Source organism: Dermacentor albipictus, chromosome 6, assembly GCF_038994185.2.
Source record: "Dermacentor albipictus isolate Rhodes 1998 colony chromosome 6, USDA_Dalb.pri_finalv2, whole genome shotgun sequence".
NCBI classification, from domain to species: Eukaryota; Metazoa; Arthropoda; class Arachnida; order Ixodida; family Ixodidae; genus Dermacentor; species Dermacentor albipictus.
Genome location: NC_091826.1, coordinates 97,216,916 through 97,240,641, shown reverse-complemented (window position 1 = coordinate 97,240,641; position 23,726 = coordinate 97,216,916). Strand labels below are relative to the sequence as shown.

General features: G+C 45.5%; 1 protein-coding gene across 1 annotated transcript in view; it reads left to right on the top strand.

Annotated features, from left to right (window-relative positions):
* LOC135907489 (calcium-activated chloride channel regulator 1-like) overlaps positions 1-23,726 on the top strand; it is a 187,096-nt gene that overhangs the window by 58,687 nt on the left and 104,683 nt on the right. Inside the window, exons 6-7 of the mRNA XM_070541073.1 lie at positions 19,377-19,504; positions 23,255-23,369. Of these exons, the coding sequence (XP_070397174.1) occupies positions 19,377-19,504; positions 23,255-23,369 (243 nt within the window). The remainder of the gene's footprint in view (positions 1-19,376; positions 19,505-23,254; positions 23,370-23,726) is intronic.

The window sequence follows — 23,726 nt, the reverse complement described above, 5'->3', positions numbered from 1 at the left end:
CTTTCTCCGCTATTACACGCACCGTGGTTGTGCGGTTCGTTACATGTTTCCCTCCCTAAGGAGAGAGCCGTAGCTACAGGGGCCTCTAATACTGTCGTAATGCGAGTCTGGCAGTCCGATGGCGTCCAACAGAGCTCCGGTGGCCGAGGCAAACTGTTGCACTCTGGACGACGTATGGTTGGCCCGATGAAGGAAGCTTTAAACACATGGCAGACGCGGCTATTCGGATGTAGTAGGCGTCGGATTACTCTTCTCGAGCTGTGGAAACGCGCAGTCTTCATCCGAAGGTTCGGTGGTCTGGGTAGTGGAGGCGAAATCTTAGTTTCTGTGGTATACCAGGGAAGTACCCCGGTTGTTTTCGTCGTTGTCGCAGGAATCCTTGCGGTAGGAGCAGTTCTCATAGGGGGTGCTGATGTACTCGGTGATGTTTATCTCTTGCAAAAGGTCATGTTTTTTGAGTCAGCCTTGTGTTTAGTTCCATTGCGCACTGTCGGTTTCCTTGTTGCAACTATTATTGAGGTTGTTGACTATGATCTTTGTGATGTTGTTGCGACAGTGTTTGATGTAGCGTATCTATTGAATAATGGCGTTGATTGCTTGCGCAAATTGACGTATAGATGAGTGCGTAGCTTGTACACTGCTACCTATTGCAAGTCTTGTCTGGTGGCGAGTTCAGTCTGCCAGGCTTCTCAAACGTCTCTTCAGAGGCTACTGCGACGTCATTCAGCATGCACGCCTATGTCATTTGACGGTGTACGATGTTGCTCGGCTCGCGTCAAGTTCATTAAGGTGCAGCAGCTTGTTGAGCTGTAGTACGTAGTAGAAGGCCTAAGAGTCGCGCAGCACCTTGACCTCTATATTTACGTTCCTGAGTATTGTCTTCGCCTTGATAGTTACGTGCGTTGGTGCTGGTACTCGTATTCTGGTTTCGTCTTGGCAGTAAGCGATTTGGCTTCGTTGCACGAAAACAACTGACTGTTGCGGTATTTCCTCGATTTGTTTTGCTGATAAAGACTTTTCTGTCAATTGCTGTTTCGAACTCATGGTAATCGAGCGCTTGAAGATGTCGCAGCGGATGCGGCTCGGTCATGTTTCTTCAAAGAAAGTTCGTCTGTCTGCGATGCCGTGGCGTCGTGCGCAATCGTGTAAAGCATGCGCTGCGCCGTAAGTAGGGTGACTTGAAAGCGCGTTGTGGCCCGCGCTTTCTAGACTAGCGATGGAGTTCGTCAGAAGCTTCAACGACGACATCAGCGCTGCATCTTGCTGAAGTACATATTGTCGACGGATGTGCGGAGGTAAACCTGGTTTAACGTTTGGTATCGCAGGAACGAATAGTCGTGCGGATCGTTCAGTGCGCAGTGGCTTTTCTTATAAGTTCATGCTCAGCGTGCGATTGCGCGTACTCTTCGTGGGAAAGTGGAGAGTCGTGACAAGAAAAAATCGCAGATGATTTGCTAATATGGGGCGTTGTTTCGGAATGATGATGCTCGCTATACGTGGAAACTGTGTGAGCGTGGCGAGTCAGTTGCAATGTCTTCAGCTTCGCGATAATGGAGGGGTCGTTAACTCTAAACTGGCTGATCATTTCTTCTTTAATTTTATTCCACGATTCTTCGTTTTCAAATGTGTGCATGAGGTAGAAGCAAAATGCCTCACCTGTGATGTAATCGCTGAAATTTGCGACCATATCTCATTGTGACCATGATGCAGCGGAATTGTGGAACTCAGAGGCGAAACCAATCTTCCACGGGAACATCGTCTGCTGATCCGGTGTACTTGGGTACGTCCAAGGCTTGTGGTGAAGCAGTGATGAAGCTGGTTGGTGTCGGAGGTAGATCTCTGCTTTTCAGAATCAGGGTTGAATACTTGCGTGTTGATATGCGGCGGATAAGGGGGCTGCTAAATCTTTATCCTGTCGAATTGTGAGACGCGAGCAGGAGGTTGTGGACGGAGACTAACATGGTCGCCCGAACACTCCCTTTTATTCCTCGTCTGCTTCTTTCTCCACGGTTCCTTCTACGGTTCATTACACACACGCACGCGTGCGCACTCACACAAATATGTATAGAGGATGAGGAAAACGAGAACAAGGTGAAAGCAGGAGCCAATGTTTCCACAGTGGAATTGTCTTCTTCGAGGTGACATATGCTTTCCTCGCCACAGTATATAAAGTTGGGGTTCTGCTAAAGAGCAGAGGGTGTAAGGCTGGTCGTGCGACAAAGAGTGAAGGTGTGTCAGCGTGTCGAATTGAGAAGAAAGGAGCGCTGTTCACAAGGCCAGTGACCCGGCCGAATGTCAAGCACGGTCAACGCCCGCGTATTAGCCAGCTTGTCAACGGCGTCTGACACACCTGCTGGAAAAAAATAAATGAAACAAGGATGCAAAAAAGCTAAGAAACCAAACTAAGTGTTGTTGTCTATAGCTTGAAATTTAGTATAGCGCATAGATTCTAAATCTTCCTTTGAAACGTTTACGCCTATTGGTTGCAATGTCTTGAACTTATGGATAAGGTATGATTCTTGTATTTTCTTTCTGTTCAAAACGAAAATTCGTAAGGTGTACAGTTTAAGTTGATCAAAGTTATGACCTGGTTGGTTGAAATGTTCGGCGACGGCTTTTGGAAGCTTTTTAGCTGCGTCCGCGTGATGTCCGTTTAATCTGACTTTCATTGAATGTCCTGTTTCACCGATGTATGGTTTCTTACAAAAGGAACATTCAAGGCTATATATCACATCCCAGCTTGTAAAAGTGAAGGTAGAGTTGACTTCGTGTGTATCACTATTTGCGGCGCTTTTAACTCTAATATCACTTTGAAGGTGCCTACGGGTTTTGCACCTGGGGTGACAACATGCTTTTTTAACGGGGGAATGCTGTTGGCTAATTTTGCGTGCACTAACATGTATTTATTGCTCCTGTTGCGGCAGTAGATAACCCTAGGTAACCTATCCCTGGGTGGTGTATCCCTGGATGGTTTTTTCTCTGGATTTTTACCGACTGAAGATAAAGGAACAACGTGAGCACCCTCTGCCTTCCTTGTCACACGTAGTACTAATTGGACACAGTCACTACAAGTACATGCATGAATACTTCCCACCAGGCCGATGCTCTCCACACATTACCTTTAAGAGCGGCGCCACAACACACACCATCCGAGACCTCATTGCTGCAGCACCGCAGCACATCTCACATTTCATCATTTACTGCGGGACTAATGGCCTTAACCACGGCACCGGTGACTACACAGTTGAGGCCATGAAAACTATCATAAACGATTTGCTCACCAAAAGACCAAAAGCAGCAATCAGCCTGACAACAGTACTTCCCAGCATCGCGAACAAACACAGGCCACTTATTGATCAATCAGCGACGCTCCTAGCTCACGCACTAGGGCCACGTAAGCTCAATGATTTTCTTCTTGACATTGGAAACCAAGACGAAAACATCGGTGTCATCCAGCACGCTGAAATACACTAGGACCCCGACATTCTGCTTGCCCGGGATGGACTACACCCCATTTTTTTGGCGTCAAAAATAAGGTAATGGCTAACAACATCAAGTACAGGCTCAGGAACTCTTTTAAATTGACGCAACCAACAACACCAATAAATCCTTCGTCCCAGTTAGCTTCAACACAGAAACATACGAATGAAATTTTAAACATCAGCTCGCATGCACGTTCCACCAAAGCTAGAGCCCAAGACGCATCTACACAGACGGTGGACACAGAACCAACACCACCCTTACAGTACCCGGTCATATTGAAGCCCACAACCACCCGCGAATCCTTCAGGCAAACAGCTTAATACAATAATAAGCAGATCGATACGCAGACAGATACACAGACAAACATCGATACAGGCCTCGATAAGAAAATTAAGCGTAAAAAGACACCAGCTGAAGATTTTTCGCCCTGGAGGTCTGCCCGAACCAAACAGAAATGATTACCACCCACTAAGGATAGCACGCGCAACAACAAATCTTGCCCTTTCCTCCAATCTCGCAAACTCGCCACCAAACAAACACATTACAGATTTCACCTAAAAACTTAAACAGAGAAAAATCCCAAAAGATATCAGAATTAAGGATAGATGCGCCCTTGGTTCTTTGTCCTCCCGGCTATTATTAAAGTTGAATGCTCTCCTAGAAAATTCATCGCTCTCTCTTGTTGATATTACTGAAGAACACTGCAAGGAACAACTTATGATAATTGCTGATCAACTCGACAGCATAAAGTTATCTGAAGCGGAAAGAAGAGAACTTAGACAATTCTTCTAAAGAAGGGAGGAAAAATTACTAGATAATTACTAGCGCAAAGTTTTAAAGATGCAGATCCACCCAAAGAAACCAATGCAACGCCGGCAGCACGTAGCTCCACCAATGGTCATACAGGCGGGCATCCAGAGCACTGCAGCAATGTAGTCGACATATCCCAGACAATAAACCCCGAGGAAGTTGATCTCCTGAAAGGTGGTCTAATGTTCTGTCCAACGAACAACGCTGTAAACGATTTCGAACTCCACAAAGATATAACAGTTTCCAAGACGCATGCGGATCAAGCAGTTCTTTTTCGAGAGACCACACGTAGGAAAGCAAGATAGCGACCCTCTTAGACCACCTAGCACGTGGAGACCGGAAACTGAACACAGGCAAAACGTGGGTATATGCATAAAGGTAATATCAAAGAAAATTCTAGAGTCAGCGCGGCATTGCCGGAAGCACGGACCTTTGTCCCCCGCTCAACACGAAATTCTGCGAAAAGGAATTATATTGTAATAAAACTACCACACAAAGGCGGCAGTATCTGGCCTATTGAAAAATACAATAATGAGGCCTCTACGCAACTGAGCAACCACACCCATTACAAAGAAAGCTCGACTGTAACCCAAATTTAGATTACAGCCATACTGTGATAAACACAATAGCGGAGCTCCTGTCCAGGGAACTAATCACGCAATCTGAATATCGCTTCATGATGCCCAAGAACAAAAACGCAGGCCGCTTTTTTTCTTCCTAAAATACATAAACTCTCGGTCGAAAAAATATTAACAGCAGAAATCCCATTCCGGCCTATTGTAACTAATAACAACGCACCTACTGAGTCACTATCTAAATTCTTGACTCAACATCTGTCAAACATCCCCGCCACCCTCCCATGTTTCGTTGAAGACACGCCGCACTGCCTTCGAATTATCGTCGGCATCAACGCCAACCAAATCTTTTCCGATCGCGCTATTCTAGTCACTTTGGGTGTTTCTGCCCTTTAAGCCAACATGCCCATGAGTGAAGGAATTGAAACCGTTTCTAAATCCCTGCACACAACTCGAATGGCTAAGGAAAAAACATTTTACTGTATTTTACAATGAACGCATTCCCTTCCATCCCAGTCTGCTTTTAGGAGATAACCCACTAGTAGAAACTTCATCTGTTTTTAGTTTTTTGAAAGACGCAGCGATCCTAAATGAAATATAACGTATCACAGAACTACTAATTTTAAAAATTATTACCCGTTTTTTTCACGCATCTTATGATGCACCTCACCCGTATTCTCAGTTCTGAGAAGAAGGCTGAGGTCTTAATTTTGTTTGTTGGGCTCCTCAGAGGCCTTGTCCGGACAAGGACCTCGCTGAGGATACCCAATTTTTGAAATAGGTTACACCATGTGTTTGGCGCATGATAGCCTAAGTCGCTTATGCGCCATAAAACCCAATACAATACAATACAATACCTCCCAATCAATTCGCAAGCGCAGGCTCCTGAAGTTTACTTATCACTCCTTAGGTTAGTTTTCAGGCTCAACTACTTCGAATTCGATTCTATTCGCTACCTGCAAACTTTCGGCACTAGCATTGGTGCAGCATTCGCTCCAATGTATGCGAACAGTTTCAAAAGACAGCTTGAAGCAGACCTGTTGAAATCCTACGCTTTAACCCCCCCCCCCCCCCCTATCTTCGTTACATTGACGGCGTATTTATAATATGGGAACATGGCGCAAGCGTCTTAACCGACATAATTAGCCATTTCAATAGATTTCTCCCGAGTAATAAATTTACTGCTCACTACTCTCCTAGTCAGATCAACTTCCTCGATACGATGGTCTACATAGAAAGCGGAAAACTGAGAACGACACTTTACCGGAAGCCTACGGATAGCCAGCAATATTTAGACTACAGCAGTCATCACCTGCGACACTGCAAGCAAGGAGTTTTTGTCGGAAAAGTGAAACGAAGAAAGGAACTATCCCCAAGTTGCCTTCGACAGAGCTTATGGTGCTGCGTCAAGATTGGAGAGATAGTCAGAATTGGTGAAGAAACAAGCCACACCAGAATCTGACAGACCGCCGGCTTTATACCAAAATGTCCTAATACACTACCAAAAATAAACAACATCCTACGAAAATACCACCCAATGTCATCAAGTAACGAGCGTCTGAGGAAAGCGTTCCTGGAAGTACCTAGGATTACCTATCGCTGCAAAAAAGAACATTAAAGACATGTTAGTGCACGCAAAAGTCAGCCGACCACATCCCCCCGTAATAAAAGCATGCTGTCGCCCCAGGTGCAAAACCTGTAGCACCTTCAAAGTGACATTAAGATTAAAAGCAGCCCAAATAGTTATACACACGAAGTCAAATCTAGCTTCACTGGTACAAGTTCGGATGTTATTTGCTTGAATGTTCCTTCTGTAAAAAACAATATGTCGGTGAAACAGGAAAATCAATCAACGTCAAGCTAAACGGATATCGTGCGGACACAGCTAAAAAGCTTCCCAAAGCTGTCGCCGAGCATTTCAACCAACTAGGTCATAACTTTGATGAACTTAAACTGTACATCTCCCAGACAAATTTTGATTATGAACGAGAGAGAAAATACAGAGAATCATACCTTATCCATAATTTCAAGACATTGCAACCAATAGGCATAAAGTTTCAAAGGGAGCTTTAGAATCTATTCGCTATCGTAAATTGCAAGCTATAGACAACAACACTTAGTTTGGTTTCTTAACTTCATTTCATCTTTTCTTTTTTCATTTTTTCGTTTTTTCCCAGCTGGCGTGTCAGACGCCGTTGACACGCTGGCTAACACGTCGGCATTGACACGTGCTTGACATTCGGCCGGGTCACTGGCTTTGTGCACAGCTGTCCTTTATTCTCAATTCGACACGCTGACACACCTTCGCACGTTGTCTCACCCATCCGCCTTACACCCTCTACCCTTTAGAAGAACCCCACCTATGTAATGTGGCGAGGAAAGAATTTGTTGCCTTGAAGAAAAGTCCACTTGTCGAAACGTTGGGTCCTGCTTTCACGTTGTTCTCGTTTCGCTCAACGTCTTGGATTTCCATCTCCCGCCTTCCCCGTGTTTTCCCTGGACACACACACGCACGCACGCACACACACACACACACACACACACACACACACACACGCACACACACACATATATATATATAAATATATATAATATATATATATATATATATATATATATGTATATATATACATATACATATATATATATATATATATATATATATATATATATATATATATATATATATATATATATATATATATATATATATATATATATATATATATATATATATATATATATATATGTATGTATATATGAGGTACCATTTCGTGAAAACCGGCCGTGTCATCCTAGGCAGGTTAGGTGAAAGCCGAGAATGACAAGGCTCTTTTTGAGGAACACCAGTTGTCCTACCGCAATGTAGGTTGGCCAGCTTTCTTGAGTCACGTATCCGTATATTTATCTATTGTATCAAATAGGCAGGCGTTACTTAAACTAGAAATCAAAATGAATAACTCACTAAATGCAACTATCGAACTTAGTAACTGATGGCTTCAGAGCAATTATTGAAATACACGTATCTAATGTAGGAGAAAGGGAGTTAACCGAGAGGCTCGATTTTTAATTATCTTAACTTTAATTTAATTAAGGGCGACCTTAGAGATAAGGCCGAAATTTCATGATAGCCAACACAACCGCTAGATAGTCTTTCTCTGAGGTGGCGTAGTTGATTTCGGCGCGTGAAACCGTGCGACTGGCGTAAGCGATGACTCGCTCGACGCATTCCTGGTGTTGAACGAGTACAGCGCCAAGACAGATGTTACTTGCATCGGTATGCACCTCGGTGCCAGCGTCCTCATCAAAGTGAGCGAGAACGGGTGATTCCTGCAGGCGTTGCCGTAACTCGGTGAAAGCTGCGTCCTGCTCATCCGTCCAAACGAAGGGTGTGTCTTCTCTGGTGAGGCGTATGAGTGGTTCGGCGATGCGCGAGAAATTAGCGATGAAGCGACGATAGCACGCACACAGACCGAGAAAGCGGCGTGCTGCTTTCTTGTCACGAGGAGTCGGAAAAGCATCAAAAGCAGATGTTTTGTGTGGGTCAGGCTGGACGCCATCGGCGTTCACGACATGGCCGAGAAACTTCAGCTCTTCGTAACCGAAGTGACACTTTTCTGGCTTTAGTGCGGGATTAGCGGAGCGAAGCGCCTCAAGTACCGCCTCTAAACGCTTCAGATGTTCTTTGAAGGTCGCCGCAGACACGACGATGTCATCTCAGTAGACTAAACAGCTGTGCCAGTTCAGACCCGTCAGAACAGTGTCCATCATTCGCTAGAATGGGGCCGGTGCAGAACACAGGCCGAATGGAAGTACTCTAAAGTCGTACAGTCCATCCGGGGTAACAAAGGCAGTTTTTCGCGATTTCGTTCGTCAACTTCGATTTGTAAATATCCGCTCTTCAGATCTATGGATGAAAAATACCTGGTTCGCCGCAGTCGATCTAACGAATCATCGATCCGCGGAAGCGGATAAACGTCTTGTTTGTGACGTTATTCAACTTTCTATAGTCTACGCAGAACCTAAGCGTTCCCTCTTTCTTTTTGACGAGGACCACCGGCGATGACCAAGGGCTTTAGAATGGTTGTATGACGTCATCGTGAAGCATTTCTTTCACTTGTGCATTAATCACGTTGCGCTCTTTCGCCGATACGCGATAATGCAATTGTCGTCTGGGACGAGAATCGTCATACGTGATAATGCGGTACCTCGTGTTGGGCGTCTGGCGTATCTTAGAGGAAGATGCGAAGCACTCCTTGAACCAAAGGAGCAACTCGCGCAGCACTTTCTGCTTTTCCTCCGAAAGGTCTGAATTGATGTCGATATTGCTGAGTGTCTGAGCTGGGTTCTCCTTCGTCATGGACCCAAAGCATTCAGCAACGTCGGCTATGGGCTCAGCGAAAGCGATAGTAGTACGACGAAATAGGTGCCGACGTTCCTGGCTGAAATTCGTCACGAGGAGCTTCCAAAGTCCACTTCGAAGCATAATGAGACTGCGGGCTGCACATACACCATGATTATGCATAAGAGAGGAATTGCCCTCTGCAACAGCTTCGCCGTCACTCAGATCGTCGCACACGACCGTTACCAGGACACTTGCGCGTGATGGTACAGTTACACTGTCGGCGTAAACTCGAATCGCGTTACGTCGGCAATTGTCGCAGTTGTTCGCTGCTCTTTCTGTATAAAAAGTCACAGTGCGCTCCCCGAGGTATATAATGGTGCCATACTCTCGGAGAAAGTCGACGCCCAAGATGAGGTCCCGAGAAGAATCGCGGAGTATAAGGTAGCTGGCTGGAAACGTGGACCCGCGAATTTGTACTCTGACCGTGCACATGCCCAACGGTGTTACGATGTGACCGCCAGCAGTACGAATTTGCGTTCCAGACCCCCCAAGGCGTGATGGCTTTTCTAAGTTCCTTCGCTAGTTTTCCGCACAAGATTGAGTAGTGGGCACCCATGTCCAATAACGCACTCAAGTGGCGGCCGTCGAGCACAACAGGTATGTCTAGCGACAATCTGTCGCTGAGGTCGGCTGCTGTCGTCGTTGAATCGGGCTGAATAGACCGTGCTCGCGTCGATGGGAGGTCTTCGGAAGGGCGATTATCAGCGGCCTCGCCCCCGAAGGTCCTTGTTCTTAGTTTTCCCGGCGAGGGCTTGGCGATCGCCCCTGCGCTGCCATTGGAGGGCTTCTAGGAGCGGGGGAAGGACGCCTGGGGGACGGCGAGTGCGAATGCCACCGCGGGAACAGTGGCATACTCTGCTGGGTCAAGTACTCTTCAATCGCCCTAGGCCTTTCGCCATGTCTGGGCCTTGGTGAATCCGCGGCAAAGCCTTGCAGTCCGAGGTGGTGGTATGTGCACTCGCAGTATACGTGACCGGCTTCTCCACAATGATAGCACAGAGGCCTTCTGTCCGGGGTACGCCAGAGGTCAGACTTCCTTTCGAGCGGACGCCGATCCTCCATACGTTGGATAGGTTGCACTTATGAGAGCGGCTGGACGTATGACGCGGCGTATGACGTTGCGGGGTCGAAATGAGTCGGAACGGGGACAGGGACTCGCCTCAAAACTTCCGCATATGACAGCCGCTGCAACTGTGCTGTCAGAGGCGGCGCATTGCTGCTTGGAACGGGACCTTGGATCGCTTGCTGCAATTCGTTCCTAGCAAGGGCAGAAATGGAACTTAGCGTGGGCTGTGGCGGGCAGGCGAGCTGTTGAAGTTCATCACGCATCACAGAGCGGATAAGGTCGCGGAGAACGTCCACGTTTCATCGCGTCCGTCCGTGAAGCAGCGTTCGCGTGCCTGCCGTACGGAGGTGAGCGCTGGTCCGAAGGTGAAGTTGCGTTCACTTGCCTTTCATAGAAAGCTGAGCGCAGGTGTAACATCTTTTCTATCGTGGTGGCTTCGGTTAAGAATTCAGCCACGGTCTTCGGCGGGCTTCGAACAAGGCCAGCAAATAGCTGTTCCTTAACTGCCCGCATTAGATGGCGCAGCTTCTTTTGCTCGGACATGGTTGGGTCCACCCGACGGAGTAGGCGCGTCATATCCTCGACGCACGGCGTCACGCTCTCGTTCGGCAGATGAATGCGGGATTGGAGCGCCCGTTCGGCTCGTTCGCGGCGATCAGCATTGGTGTAGGTCTCCAGCAAGGCACGACGGAACTCGAGCCACGATTTGATGAGCCCTTCTCGGTTCTCGAACGAAGTGCGCGCACCGTCCCCCAAGCTGAAGTAGACGTTCCTTAACTTCGCCGCGTCGCTCCATTCGTTTATCTCGGCAACGCGCTCAAACTGGACTAACCGGTCTTCTACATCCTCTTAGATATCCCCGTGGAACACTTTCGGCACTCGGAGATTTTGCAGGAGATACTGAGTTGCCGTTGTGGCCGTTCCTTGCCTAGTGGTCGGTAGGGACGTCGATATTCCTTCCATACCGATGTGTGCGGGCGTCGATGTTGTTGCGGAGAGAGGATCAAGCTCCGGAGGCAATCCTCGGATTCTCCTTCTTGCACGGTGAACAGGGGTGTCCACTAGTATAGGGCTGGTACTCCTGCTACCAGGTGGTGTTTGTGGCATCGGATGAACCGTACCCCGCACCTCCATCAGTTATTTCACGAAAAGACAATGTAAGATGTGCCTGGGGTCGGCGAGGCAGACAGTTGTACAAGATGGCGTGCAATAAATTCAAGCCGGCGTCCTCAGCTACTACTTCTACTCCAGCGCCCGTCTCTTGCTTAGCGCGCGTTCCAGTCCCAACTTCTTTTTTCAGCGCTGGCTCGTGACACCTAGCGGCAGTATCATAAGAAGCCAACAAACATAGACATCAAGAAAAAGACAGGGGAAATTACTTGTACTTACTTATTGAATTAAAGAAATGATAAATTAACGGAATTGAAAATGGATGAATAAACAACTTGCACCAGATGGGCAACAATCCGACGTATTTCGCATTACGCGTGCGATGGTCTACCAATTGAGCTACCGAGATAAGTATTGAAGCTAGTGATCCTCAAGCTTGTGGCTAAATTGCAGGCTTGTTCTACCTACGTTTCTACCAAAGTACTGATTTCTGCATTGACGTTCTGAAATTAATGGAACACCAATGCCTCACATCGTCGAGTTTCCAAGCGCACAACAGGAAATTGGCGCCATCCTGAGAATTTCTCCCCCCCCCCCCCCCCCAGTACCTATGAACCACGAAGTACCCTACAAACCGTAATTTGCAATATGTGTGAAGTACTCACTCTAAGTGATAATTAGAAACATATTTATCATGACTGTTCGTGCAAATAATGGCCTCCAATAAGTGTGACATCGCTTAAGCAGTACAATTGCGGTGCGTGGTGCAGGAGGTATTTGAAAAGCGTACGAAAAATAACGATATTCAACTGTTTGCACAATTACACCAGTTGCTGCGAAACGAGGCATGATTGGCATTTCATAGGCATCTACAGATGTCGTGTGTGCTTATGTCTTGGTTTTTTTCTATTGCTACCGAGAATTTCTAGATAAAAGGCTGATTGGCGATCAGAGACCGAATGTGCAGCGATCTCTCGTGCGACATCATGAAGCTTGTGATGATGGCAACCAAGTGATGCTTTTGTAACACGGGCTGTCCAGAGGGTCCACGATGACGCCATAAGGCTCGGCCTGGCGGTGCCGACGTGGACGCGGCCCGCCTCGGTCTGAAAAGACCGGGCTTCAGGACACTAATAAAGTTTTGTGAATGAATGAATGCTTTTGTAACGGGTATATCTCAGACGCCACATAGTAAAGAAAGCGTTGGCACCACTTAGCTATTTCTCTGTCTTTCAAACTTTTTAAATCAGAACTAAACTATCATAACCAATTATAGTGCTAGTTGTAATAAGGGAGGCACCTGTACTACGTCCTATACATGGATGTCAACGAAGTGGAGACAGACTTCTTGCAGTGGCTTCATTGGCACTTGGATATAGTTCGGTGTTTTTTGACCGCAATTGCACGCAACAGTTGCTTATATAGCTTCATTATTAAACGACAAAAGTTTTAATCCTTAGAAACAACAACACTATGACATGCGGCTGCTACTGTGCTTGTGAGGCCTTTTTTATTTTGTTTTTTTTTTTGCTTTTTCTTGTGCAACCCGTCGCTAGTAGCCTAGGTGAATCCTGTTGGCGTGCAGCGAATAGTGGACGGAACGCCTAACGAAGCATAAACGCAACGCGCGGAGTAATAAATTTTCTCACCGAACATTTTCCGGAACTTCCGCAGCATTGACTGCTGTGTATGAAACGGAGTATATGTCACTTGGACCAGGCTGCTGGCATTCATTGCTGCTACCCTGCTGCTGCCGCTGCGCTTCCTACGCGGCTTTCCCTAGGGACTAATATCTGAGGCAATGGACACTAAACGCTTAATACAAGGTTCGACGTCTTTCCGAATGCGGCAAAACATGGTTTCTTGTACTATAAAAAAATGAAAACGCGATGTATTCTCCGCATAACACTGTCGCTTACGCATATATAAATCACACCGCTTTATAACACAAAGATTCTTTATAACACAATATATTCGGCAAACAAAACGAAAAACGAAGACATATACTTGGCAAAATAACGTAACTGTCTTGCAGTGAGCACAACTTAACCACAACGGAGAGTTATTCCTTCTTGGACGGTAGACAGAAAGGGTAGCATGACGCATGGCGTACGAGAGTAAAAGACTAAAAAGGATGCACAGGCACACATGCGGCGAGAAGACAGCGGGAAAAGTGCAAACACATCCCGTGCGTATTATATACATGTCGAGAAATCACGAGCCCTTGCATAGCACTACTTCGGAACCGCCTTCAAATATAAAGGATGTGTGTCAAAGGTACATATTGTTTAAAGCGCTCTAGAGATCTTAAGTACACAGATATTGCGCTGAAATCTTTTTTGCCATTTGATGCGCCCTTAGGTTCGGACCTAGATCAAGAAATGAGGTATAGGCAACAGGGTTAGAAAAGAAAACCACCGCGGCATTTACACTCAACCCACACGACTTCTGACACAATTTTAGAGCAAACCCTGTTTGCGAACTCTGACGGATTTCACTGACAGAGCCTGCTTTTGGTGCCTTGGCAAAGGGCACAAACTCCAGAACTGCAAACATTTACGTTCCCGATGGTGAGATTAAACCTCGGTCAGAAACACAGCAGCCAGATACCCCAAGCATTGCGTCAGAACCACACCTACATTTTCATCGTACCAACACGAACTGCCTATTTGAAATGGACGCCACGTGTTTCACACTGCCTCGCACAGGTGCGCCTGAGCGGACATGGGTGCACCCGAGTAGATGTGAGAGCGCTGGGTTCGGGAAACTGGTAGCGTCGTACTGCACTTCAATCTTTGTTCATTTGTGTCACCGCACCGAGTTTCCCGCGCAACCATGAACACGTGAGTTTTGCTTCCAACCATGAAGAACACTCGGTTTTTCTTGTGATTATGAACAGCGCTGAGTTTGGATTGTAACCATGATTAGCACTGAGTTTTGCTTGTAACGATGACGACTACTGGGTTGGCTTGTAACGATTAACAGCATTGAGTTTTGCTTGTAACCATGAAGACCGCGGAGCTTGATTTGTAACCATCAACACAATGAGTATTGGTTTTAACCATGAACCGCACCCACCTTTCCTTGTAACCTTGAACAGCACTGAGTCTTGCTTGTAACCATAAACAGCACTGAGCTTTGCATGAAACCATGAGCCGTGCTGAGTTTGGCTTGTAGCGATGAAGGGCGCTAAGTTTTGCTAGTAATCACGAACTACACTCACCTTTTCTTGTAACATTGAACAGCGCTGAGTTTTTCTTGTAACAAGGAACAGCACTGAGCTTTCCATTATTCCATGAGCAACGCTGAGTTTATCTTGTAGCCATGAAAAGCACTGAGATTTTCTTGTAACCACGAACCGCAGTCACCTTTTCTTGTAACCTTGAGAAGCACCTAGGTTTGCTTCTAACTATGAACGGCGCTGAGTTTTCCTCGTAACCACGAAGCCACTGACTTTTGCTAGTTACCAAGAACAGCACTCAGTGTTGCTTGCAACTACGAAAAGCATTGACTTTTCCTTTGAACCATAAACAGCACTGAGTTTTGCACGAAACCATGAGCGGCGCTGAGTTTGGCTTGCAACCATGAAGAGCATTCAATATTGCATGCAACCATATACAACACTCGGTTTTGCTTGTAATCATTAGCAGCACTATGTCTTGCTTGCAACCATGAACAGCAGTGAGTTTGGCTTGTACCCATGAACAGCACTCAATTTTGCTTGCAAACATGAACAGCACTGAGTTATGGTTGTAGCCACGAATACGACTCAGTTTCTCTTGCAACCGTGAAGAGCGCGCAGTTTTCCTTGTAACCACGAATAGCACTCCTTTTTAATGGTACCCTTAAACAGCAGTGAGTGATGTTCATGAACAGTACTCAGTTTTCCTTGTACTATGAACATCATTGAGTTTGGCTTGTTACCTTGAGCAGCCCTGAGATTTTCCGGTAACCCTGAACAATTCTGGGTTTTCCTTGTAATAATAAGAGCGCTGAGTTTTGCTTGTCGCCACGAATATTACTCAGTTTTGCTGGCAGCCCTAAACAGCACTGTCTTTTGATTGGAACCACGAGCAGCACTCACTTTTGCCAATGTCTTTTCTGGCCCATGTTTTTTCTGTCTTTCTGTCTTTTGCCCATGTGTTTTCTGGGCGAACACTTCGTTGCCAACGGTGTTTATTTTATCCACTGCGGCATAACATCAAGGCCATACTGGCCGCGCCGAAGCCAACATCGTTAAGCCAGCTGAAATATTTGTGCTCGGTTACGTATTAAAATAAAGTATTGCCCAATTGTCTACGTGGCTGTCTCCCTTATATCGCTTGCTGGCAAAGGGAGGGATGTGGAAGTAGAGGCCGTCCCAGGATAGCGCATTTCAGGAAGGAAAGAGTGCCTTGGGCAAGGCAAAATTTCTTGTACACTGTGACCCGCTGAAACCCCTTCGACTGGAATACGACGCATCATCGGTCTGTTTGCTCGTACTGCTGTCCCATAGCATCAAGGGCGAAAATTATCGGATAGCTTTTCGCTCTAGGACCTTGATACCAGCGGAGCGCACTTTCAAGTGGAAAAGGAAGCGTTCGCCCTCGTTTTCTGTGTGTATAGGTGCTGAGACTATTTTTTCCGTAATAAATTTTGTTTGCAGAAGTGTCATGAGCCGTTGAAAGTCTATTCTATCCAGAGAGACCAATTGCACAGATTGTGGACGCCAGCACATATGTTTGACGCTCCTTTTATCAGCGTGGCACTATGACACAGAATTTCGTAAACGACCATTGAACGCGGATGCGGACGCTTTGTGTGGTTTGCCTCTGCCAGAACAAGGGCTTACTGGTGAAGATGATCTTTTCCAATCTGTGCTACATGCACAAGCGTTGACAGAGTTTTCTCTCCACGCGCCACAGTTGGCAGACAGCACCAGCGAAGACATGCTGCTTCGACAGGTAAAGACAGTTTCTGCGTGATTGGCCAAACCAACTAGTTCCAGAGACAGCGTGTGATGCCATACTGCGTCCGCAGACAGGAACTCACTTTTATTAAAGGACTAATCAACTGGGCCCATCGCGGAGTCCTGCCAGAGGCCGTGAGGGCATCTGTTATGCGAAATTTTCACGACATCAATTCAGGCATGATGGGAACGACGGACCTGGCTTGTACAATGTTTTGGCATCCCAGATTGGACTACTACATATAGCAACTGGTACAGAGCTGACAGCAATGTTTACAATGTTGGCCCATGCCAGCCGAACAGGTCCATTCAAGCTGACCGAATATCTGTATATCGACCTGTATATCGACCACGCAGGCTCGGTGGAAAGTCACACTATCTTGGTGGGAGTGGAAGGTGAAATTAAATCGATGGAAGCAGTGCCTCTTACGACAGCAAGCGCGAAAACTACTTACACTTGAAGTACTGCAAGCGATTTTCATGCGTTTTGGTCTGCCCTACACATTCGTTTGAAACAATGCGCTGCAATAGTTCAATTACTGAAATATTTTTTTTTTCAGAAATAACCATGTGCGTCATGTTGCCTCCGCTCCATCCTATCCTCTGTCAAACGCACTGGCGGAGCAGGCCATGCCCACCATTACGGACGGTATCAAAAAGTAAGGATGGAAGTCTGCTCAATATAATTTCGAAGTTCTTGTAAGGCTACAAAGTAACGCCGACTTGCGAAGGCAAGTCGCCTGCCAGGATGTTGGTGGGTTTTCAACCCAGAACCTGCTTAAGTGCACACTTTACAGAGGAAGAGGTGGCACGGAATCCCATGGTGCTCAGAACCCCAGCACCGCTGTCACAATTCTTTTCACTGCTAATGCCTGATTAGTCGCGGTAGTACATTAACACTGGCCAGAGATGGTTACCCGGCATGGTGACGCAAGCAAGAGCTTGGCGTATGGTCACGGTGGGCACCAGAAGAGGGCTGCAGCTCCGTCACGTAGACCAAGTGCGCTCAGGACACGCAGCGTGTGAAGTAAAGCAACAAATCTGCGCAACTTGGCTGGGAGACAACCAAATCACAGAGCGTGATCAACTGCAAACAGTGGAAGACACCGAACCATCGTCACACGGATCACTTGCTACGTCTCAGTCTTCATGGGAAGCAATCTCAAGTGCACCGCCGGGCTTAGGACTCCCTAGGATTTCTACGCCCACAACACCCCCGATAGGCTAGGCTATCGGATAGGAAGAATAGGAAGTGCCGTATCGCGTCAAGGCAAGCCCTTTCATCCTATAATGAAGTGCGCATGCTCCGGGTGATTCGTGCAGAATAAATGCAGTCACACTATCTTCAATAAAATATTCCATCGCTTGCACCTACCGATTCTGTTGTAGTTACCCGCGCTGCAGGAGTTTCGCTTGTAACCAGGAACATTGGTTTTTTTTCTTCTGAGCATGAACAGCACTTCGTTTTCTTGTACAGATAGACAGCGCTGTGTTTCGCTGGTAACAATGGGCAGCATTCAGTTTCGCTTGCAAATATAGATAGCGCTGAGTATTGCTCGTAACTTTGAACAACACTTAGTTTTTCAAGGAACAGTACTGAGTTTCACTTGTAACTATTTACAACAATAAGTTTTGCTTGTAATCATTCTCAATAACAAGTTTTGTTTGTAACCAAGAACAGCACTGAGTTTTTCTTGTAAGCTGAACAGTCCAGAGTTTGGCTTTTAGCCATCAACATCATTGAGTTTTCCTTGTAACCAGAGATACCACTGACGTTTTGTTGTAGCCACGAATAGCACTCAATTTTGCTTGCAACCATCAATAGCACGGAATTTTCTGCGTAACCATGAGCAGCACTGAGGCTTCCTTGTAACCACGTACAGAGACGCTGAATCAAAGGGCGAGTCCTCTCGCAACTGAGTGGCTGGGTGCTTTCGTCACCGAAAGCTAAATATATATATATATATATATATATATATATATATATATATATATATATATATATATATATATATATATATATAGTTACCAAACGCATGCTATATGGTTGCAACTGCTAAGCGAATGACTAACCATATGGTATGCATCTTTTAAAATCATATACCTTATCTTATACACAGGTGTAGGAACATTACAGCCAGCTTTGATATCAAAGTTTTTCACTTCATTTTACTTCACAACCTTACTTTTGATATGTGCCTCATAACGGCACACAATTTTTTTTACACAATTAGAAGAATCATAGTGAATGGAAGTACAGAGGGAAGGTAACTGAGGTGTGTGATATTTCTGCAGCTTCTAATTAGCATGTTCATAACCAAGGGGCCAAAATGCGAAGTGTTTTGTGTTTGGTGCATGCCACTGACTGAAATGAACCGTTGATTCATCGTGGACTCAATATATATATATATATATATATATATATATATATATATATATATATATATATATATATATATATATATATATATATATATACGTACAGCGCCCCTGAACGTCTCCCACCGGCCTTTTTACTTGTCGCGGCCGCACTAGATGGCTGTGGCAGTAGGAAATAAGGGTGGTAGGCGTCTTTAAAGCGCTTGCGCCACTAGACTCAACGCATAAGCGGCAACGCGAATGATACATATAGGAACTTATACTACGGCTACAGATGTGCTGTTTGAAGGCTACCTCATCTATAAGAATCGCACAGTAATATAAATGCTCTTCAAACATCACCAAGCACGAACATAAATAAATATTTTTACATATACTTTCAATACTAACATTTTATAAGCGTTCCTCTGTTTGTGTAGAATGACATTCATGAATGATGCTTTCTGTGCAGTTGTTCATGCCGGGCAACAAAACAAAATACTCGTCTTTGTGTTCATGAACAGGAAGCATCGGAAATAAGCGAATGGTCATCACTTGTGAGGCGTTATTTTATAAACGATTGTGATGTCTCTTTCTTAAAATGATTTCCTTCCTTTATAGGTAAATCATTTTTGCAACTGGGGGCAGGGAAGTCACAGACACAACAACTTAGCTCCTAACATGCACAACGACATCTGCAACGGCGAGTCTACATGGGACGTCATCAGAAGGAACAAAGACTTTATCAGGTACGCACCCTTCTTTTTTGCTGAAATTATCAGTGAAGCAGCAACGTGGAAACTGGGCGCGTTGGAACTGGCGTATTCTTTTTTAATCAGCGGGGCAAGCCACGTCAACACAAAAAGGACAAGGTGCTCCTCCTGTGTTCCTTTTTGTGCTCATTCAAAAATAAACCTTCGACGCGCACGCAAATCCAGCTTCAGCACAGTGATTTTTGTGACCTTGTGGTGTTGAATTTTAGTATAACTGCAAATTTATACTCGTGCGAGTTTATCACAGCGAGCAGAAATAGCTATTGATTGCATTTTTAGGTGTCCTAGGTATGAACCTCAAAGATTTAGGAAAGGACTCATTAACACTCGCGAAAACGAGCAAGTCTATAATACTTGGAGCAAAGTTGAGGCGCCGCCGTAGTTTCCAGCTTCAGACATGCAATTTAGAAGTAATTAGCAGACCTTCTATTTCTTCCGATTCTTAAGATGTGATTTAGGAAGTTGACACTCGTAACAGACGTGAAAATAACGTACTTGCCTCACGCTTTCACCCCGTGAATATTTGACCTGGTCGAAAAAGTGCACATTGTATATATACAGCGTGCCCAAGCTAATTTTAGCCAGAGTTTAAAAATATGCGAATGCCACCTTTAGCTAGACAAAACCAAGCTAATGTCGTTTGCCGTCGCTTGGAGATACACAAATTATTTTTTTTCATTCCGCCTAATTCGATCAATAGTCCGAATTAGTTAATCATCTTCCCAAATATTGAAATTAGATAAGAAGTGCCAATTAGAAAATTGTAGGGCACCGTTTACCAAATGTGTACGAAATGGCAGTGGCTTACCTTGGCTGTGCCAGGACATACGTAGCGTGAGCTGAGGCAGGTCGCCCAGCCTCCTGGCGACGCCGCTTTGCTAGACGTTCCTCCCTCTGCTCCGGTGTCTCCGCAGCACGTTTAGCCTTCTTCTGGTCGTTCTTCCTACGTTCAACCGCTAATTGCCAGGCAACTACTTCCGGATCCGATGAGTTAGGCTTCTCCGCGTTTCTGCGCCACTGAGCAGCAATTTCGCTCTCCTTCTCGATGCCTCTACCACACTAGCAAACGCCCCGCTATATGTGTACCCCCACTGGTACCTCTACGCAAGCGCACAAAATGGCTCCGGCGCAGCATCAGACTTGTATACTGCGCAATGGAGGCGCACAGCTGGGCACGCGCCGGCGCCAGTGCGTCTGCCGCGGCTATGACGTCTCAGGAATACGCAGACCGGTACATCAGGTACATCAGCTGCGCGCTGTGTGACGTCACTGCCCCCCACGCATGCGCAGCACGGCTCTCCAGGAGCCACGCGGAGCCACTCAAGTTCGGCCAGTGTAGCTCACGCTACAAAACTGTAAAATCTTATGCAAGGACAGTACTTTATTTTTTTCAGTTTATAAGCATTACTTGTTTGTAGGTGCCGCTGTCGGCGACCTCTAATAGACCTTGAGCCATAAACCAGAGCCGTTATCCGGGCAAGTTGCAAGAACAGAGGTCATTTAGGCAACCTGTAAAAATAAAACGCGAATTCCAGCACCCATTCCTTATTACAGGCGCACAAAACTTACCCTAGCTGCTGCACAAATAAGCTAGAAAAAATATTGCTTCCGAGTTCTTCCTAATGTTTGTGGACAATATCGATCAAGGTGTACCTTCTAAAAAAGCTGGTATTTTACTTATTCCCGATAGCGACATTCAAGAAGCACATAGACGGCACCATACACTTCATTGCAATCTGTTTGCTCATTGTCATTCTCTGTTCTATTGAATGCCAACGGTTTGGGAGTACCGGGGCGCAGTTACTGCATCGCGTCGAAAGATGGCGCCAGGTTGTGTGGCGCATTCCTGTTTTTGTTTTTCCCTCTTTTTTTCTTTCTCTTCTTTTTTTATTGTTTAACCTCGGTAGGACATTAGGCAGTATAATAGCAAGGGCTTGGTGGTGCCACTCACCGCCCCGTTCCAAAGGGGATGCTCATAACATCCATCCATCCATCCATCCATACATACATACATTGTTAAGGCGCTTTCTTCTACCCGGGCACTGCACTCTGCCTCCCTGACGTTTTTCGCTGCTATCGTGCCATCTTCAGCCGGCTTTCTTCTTCCAGCTGGGCAGCGTTTACACGGACCAGTGCACAGTGTAGATGGGTGCAGCGCGTTATGGTGGGGCGTGTCGTTGCGAACGTGCTCTACACCCATTTTAAGATGGTGGCTAGCGTCATCCCCAACAATTTGCTTTGCCGATTGCCACTACATTCTTACATCTACTCTCGATTACGGGAGGGCCAGCATTTCTTTAAGCGAATGCACGGTTCGTCGGTCAGAGTAATGCGAAAGAAATTATGCACATCCAACCTGTATCTTAATTGACGACACATGAATTTAATAAGAGCGTTTAAAGCATGAGAAATCTTGAGCATTATATTATAATGTACGCTTCTGCCACACAAACTATGTGAAATAAATGCTTCAAATACACCTTCCCCCACATAAATTGAACACCATTATATATATATATATATATATATATATATATATATATATATATATATATATATATATATATATATATATATATGCCATTGATATTGTTGGCAGTTCTTGTAAGCTATGAAACGGTATATTCTTGAGATAGACAGCCTGAACCCCAGCTATAATTTAGTCTGTGCTGTTTCATTGCTTTATTACACTGGATCTTACCTGTAGTTTTGCTTCATATGACTGAACATTTATCGCATTGTACACTCTGTAGGGGTTATGCTTGAAAGCAATCCTATTGTGGTAATATGCGTACGCGGTTATTATTTTTTCTCACTAATTGGTAACCTAAGGGTGTGTATCAAATTTTTATGCCTACATGTATGAATGCAATATTCGTTTATAGATGCGTGTCCGAAGCATGTTTTCAACGTTAAGCTCTATATTGCTTCCAAAGAACTTGCCGGCCGCCTTTGTCAAGCTGCTCATTGAACTATATTTTCTATGCACTCGCTCCCCACTTGTAATAAAAGAATAATGGAGCGAAAATAATTTTAATATGTTGAAGGATCCCAAACACCACGGTTTTATGAAGCACTTTTATCACCACAATAGAACAGATTAAAGATCTGCACAAAGTTTTGCACCATCGCGAGTAACTGCATATCTGTGAAGACGGCCAGAGGCAGAGACCCCTACCACGGGACCCATGTGACCACGCATTACACCGTCTCCTCGATCGGCCTCTTTGCTATGACACTATGCTCGGGAGTCTAATTGCAATCTCAAGAGTAGCATGTAGGCTAACTGTTGTATCCAGGGACGGCGCGACGCCAAGGTCATGCTTATCCTCAAAATAGTACAATACTACGCTACACCTCTTTACTCGCCAAAAAACTAAGCACCTTCCAGAAAGCTGAAACCATAGAAAATGTAAACATATACCAAGCACACGCACAATACCCTAAAACTTAAGACAGTAAGCATAGAAAAGCTTTATTTATAAAAGGAATTGCGCTCCTAATGACGTACATTCATTGCACTGAGGATGTGCAGGAATCATTTTTGTGTCGCTGCGTAATTCCGTAGATAAGAAAAAGCTTCTCTATAAACGGAGAAATTATGCCCGTGTGGCTCTCCATATACCCGCCGTATCTTTACCTGTGTTTGCACGTGGAACTCCTTAGCAATATCCATATATTTCTTTGGAAGTGACAAGTGCGCTGTGTCTGTAACCTTTCCTTCAGCCTTCCTCCACCCGACCTGTCCAAGCCCATAGTGGTGGAGTTTAATGAAATTCAGCACAAACCTGGCAAAAGCATGCGAACTGTTCTTGTTCTTGACATTTCCAGGAGTGTGAAGGTAAGAGCCTCTGCTTCCTGTGCAGTTTCATAATTCTAACCGGTCGGAATATAACGCAAATGGAAAGAATTGCGTTCGAACCTCATAACTGACATACATGGGTAAGCGATGACTGAGCGGTAATTTCACGTCATGCAATGCTCCACTTATATGCAACTTTGAACAGCACAGTTTATTGGGCAATCTTTTTTTGGGGAGGATATGTAAAGCGGAGGCTTTACAAAGCTACCTCATAGATTATTGCTCTGTGCAATACACTACGAAGTTATACGCGCTGTCAGATAACTTCTTCTTGCTATAGCTATCACATAACGTCTTCGCAGACAAATCAGCTGTTATCATCGGTACCAACGATAG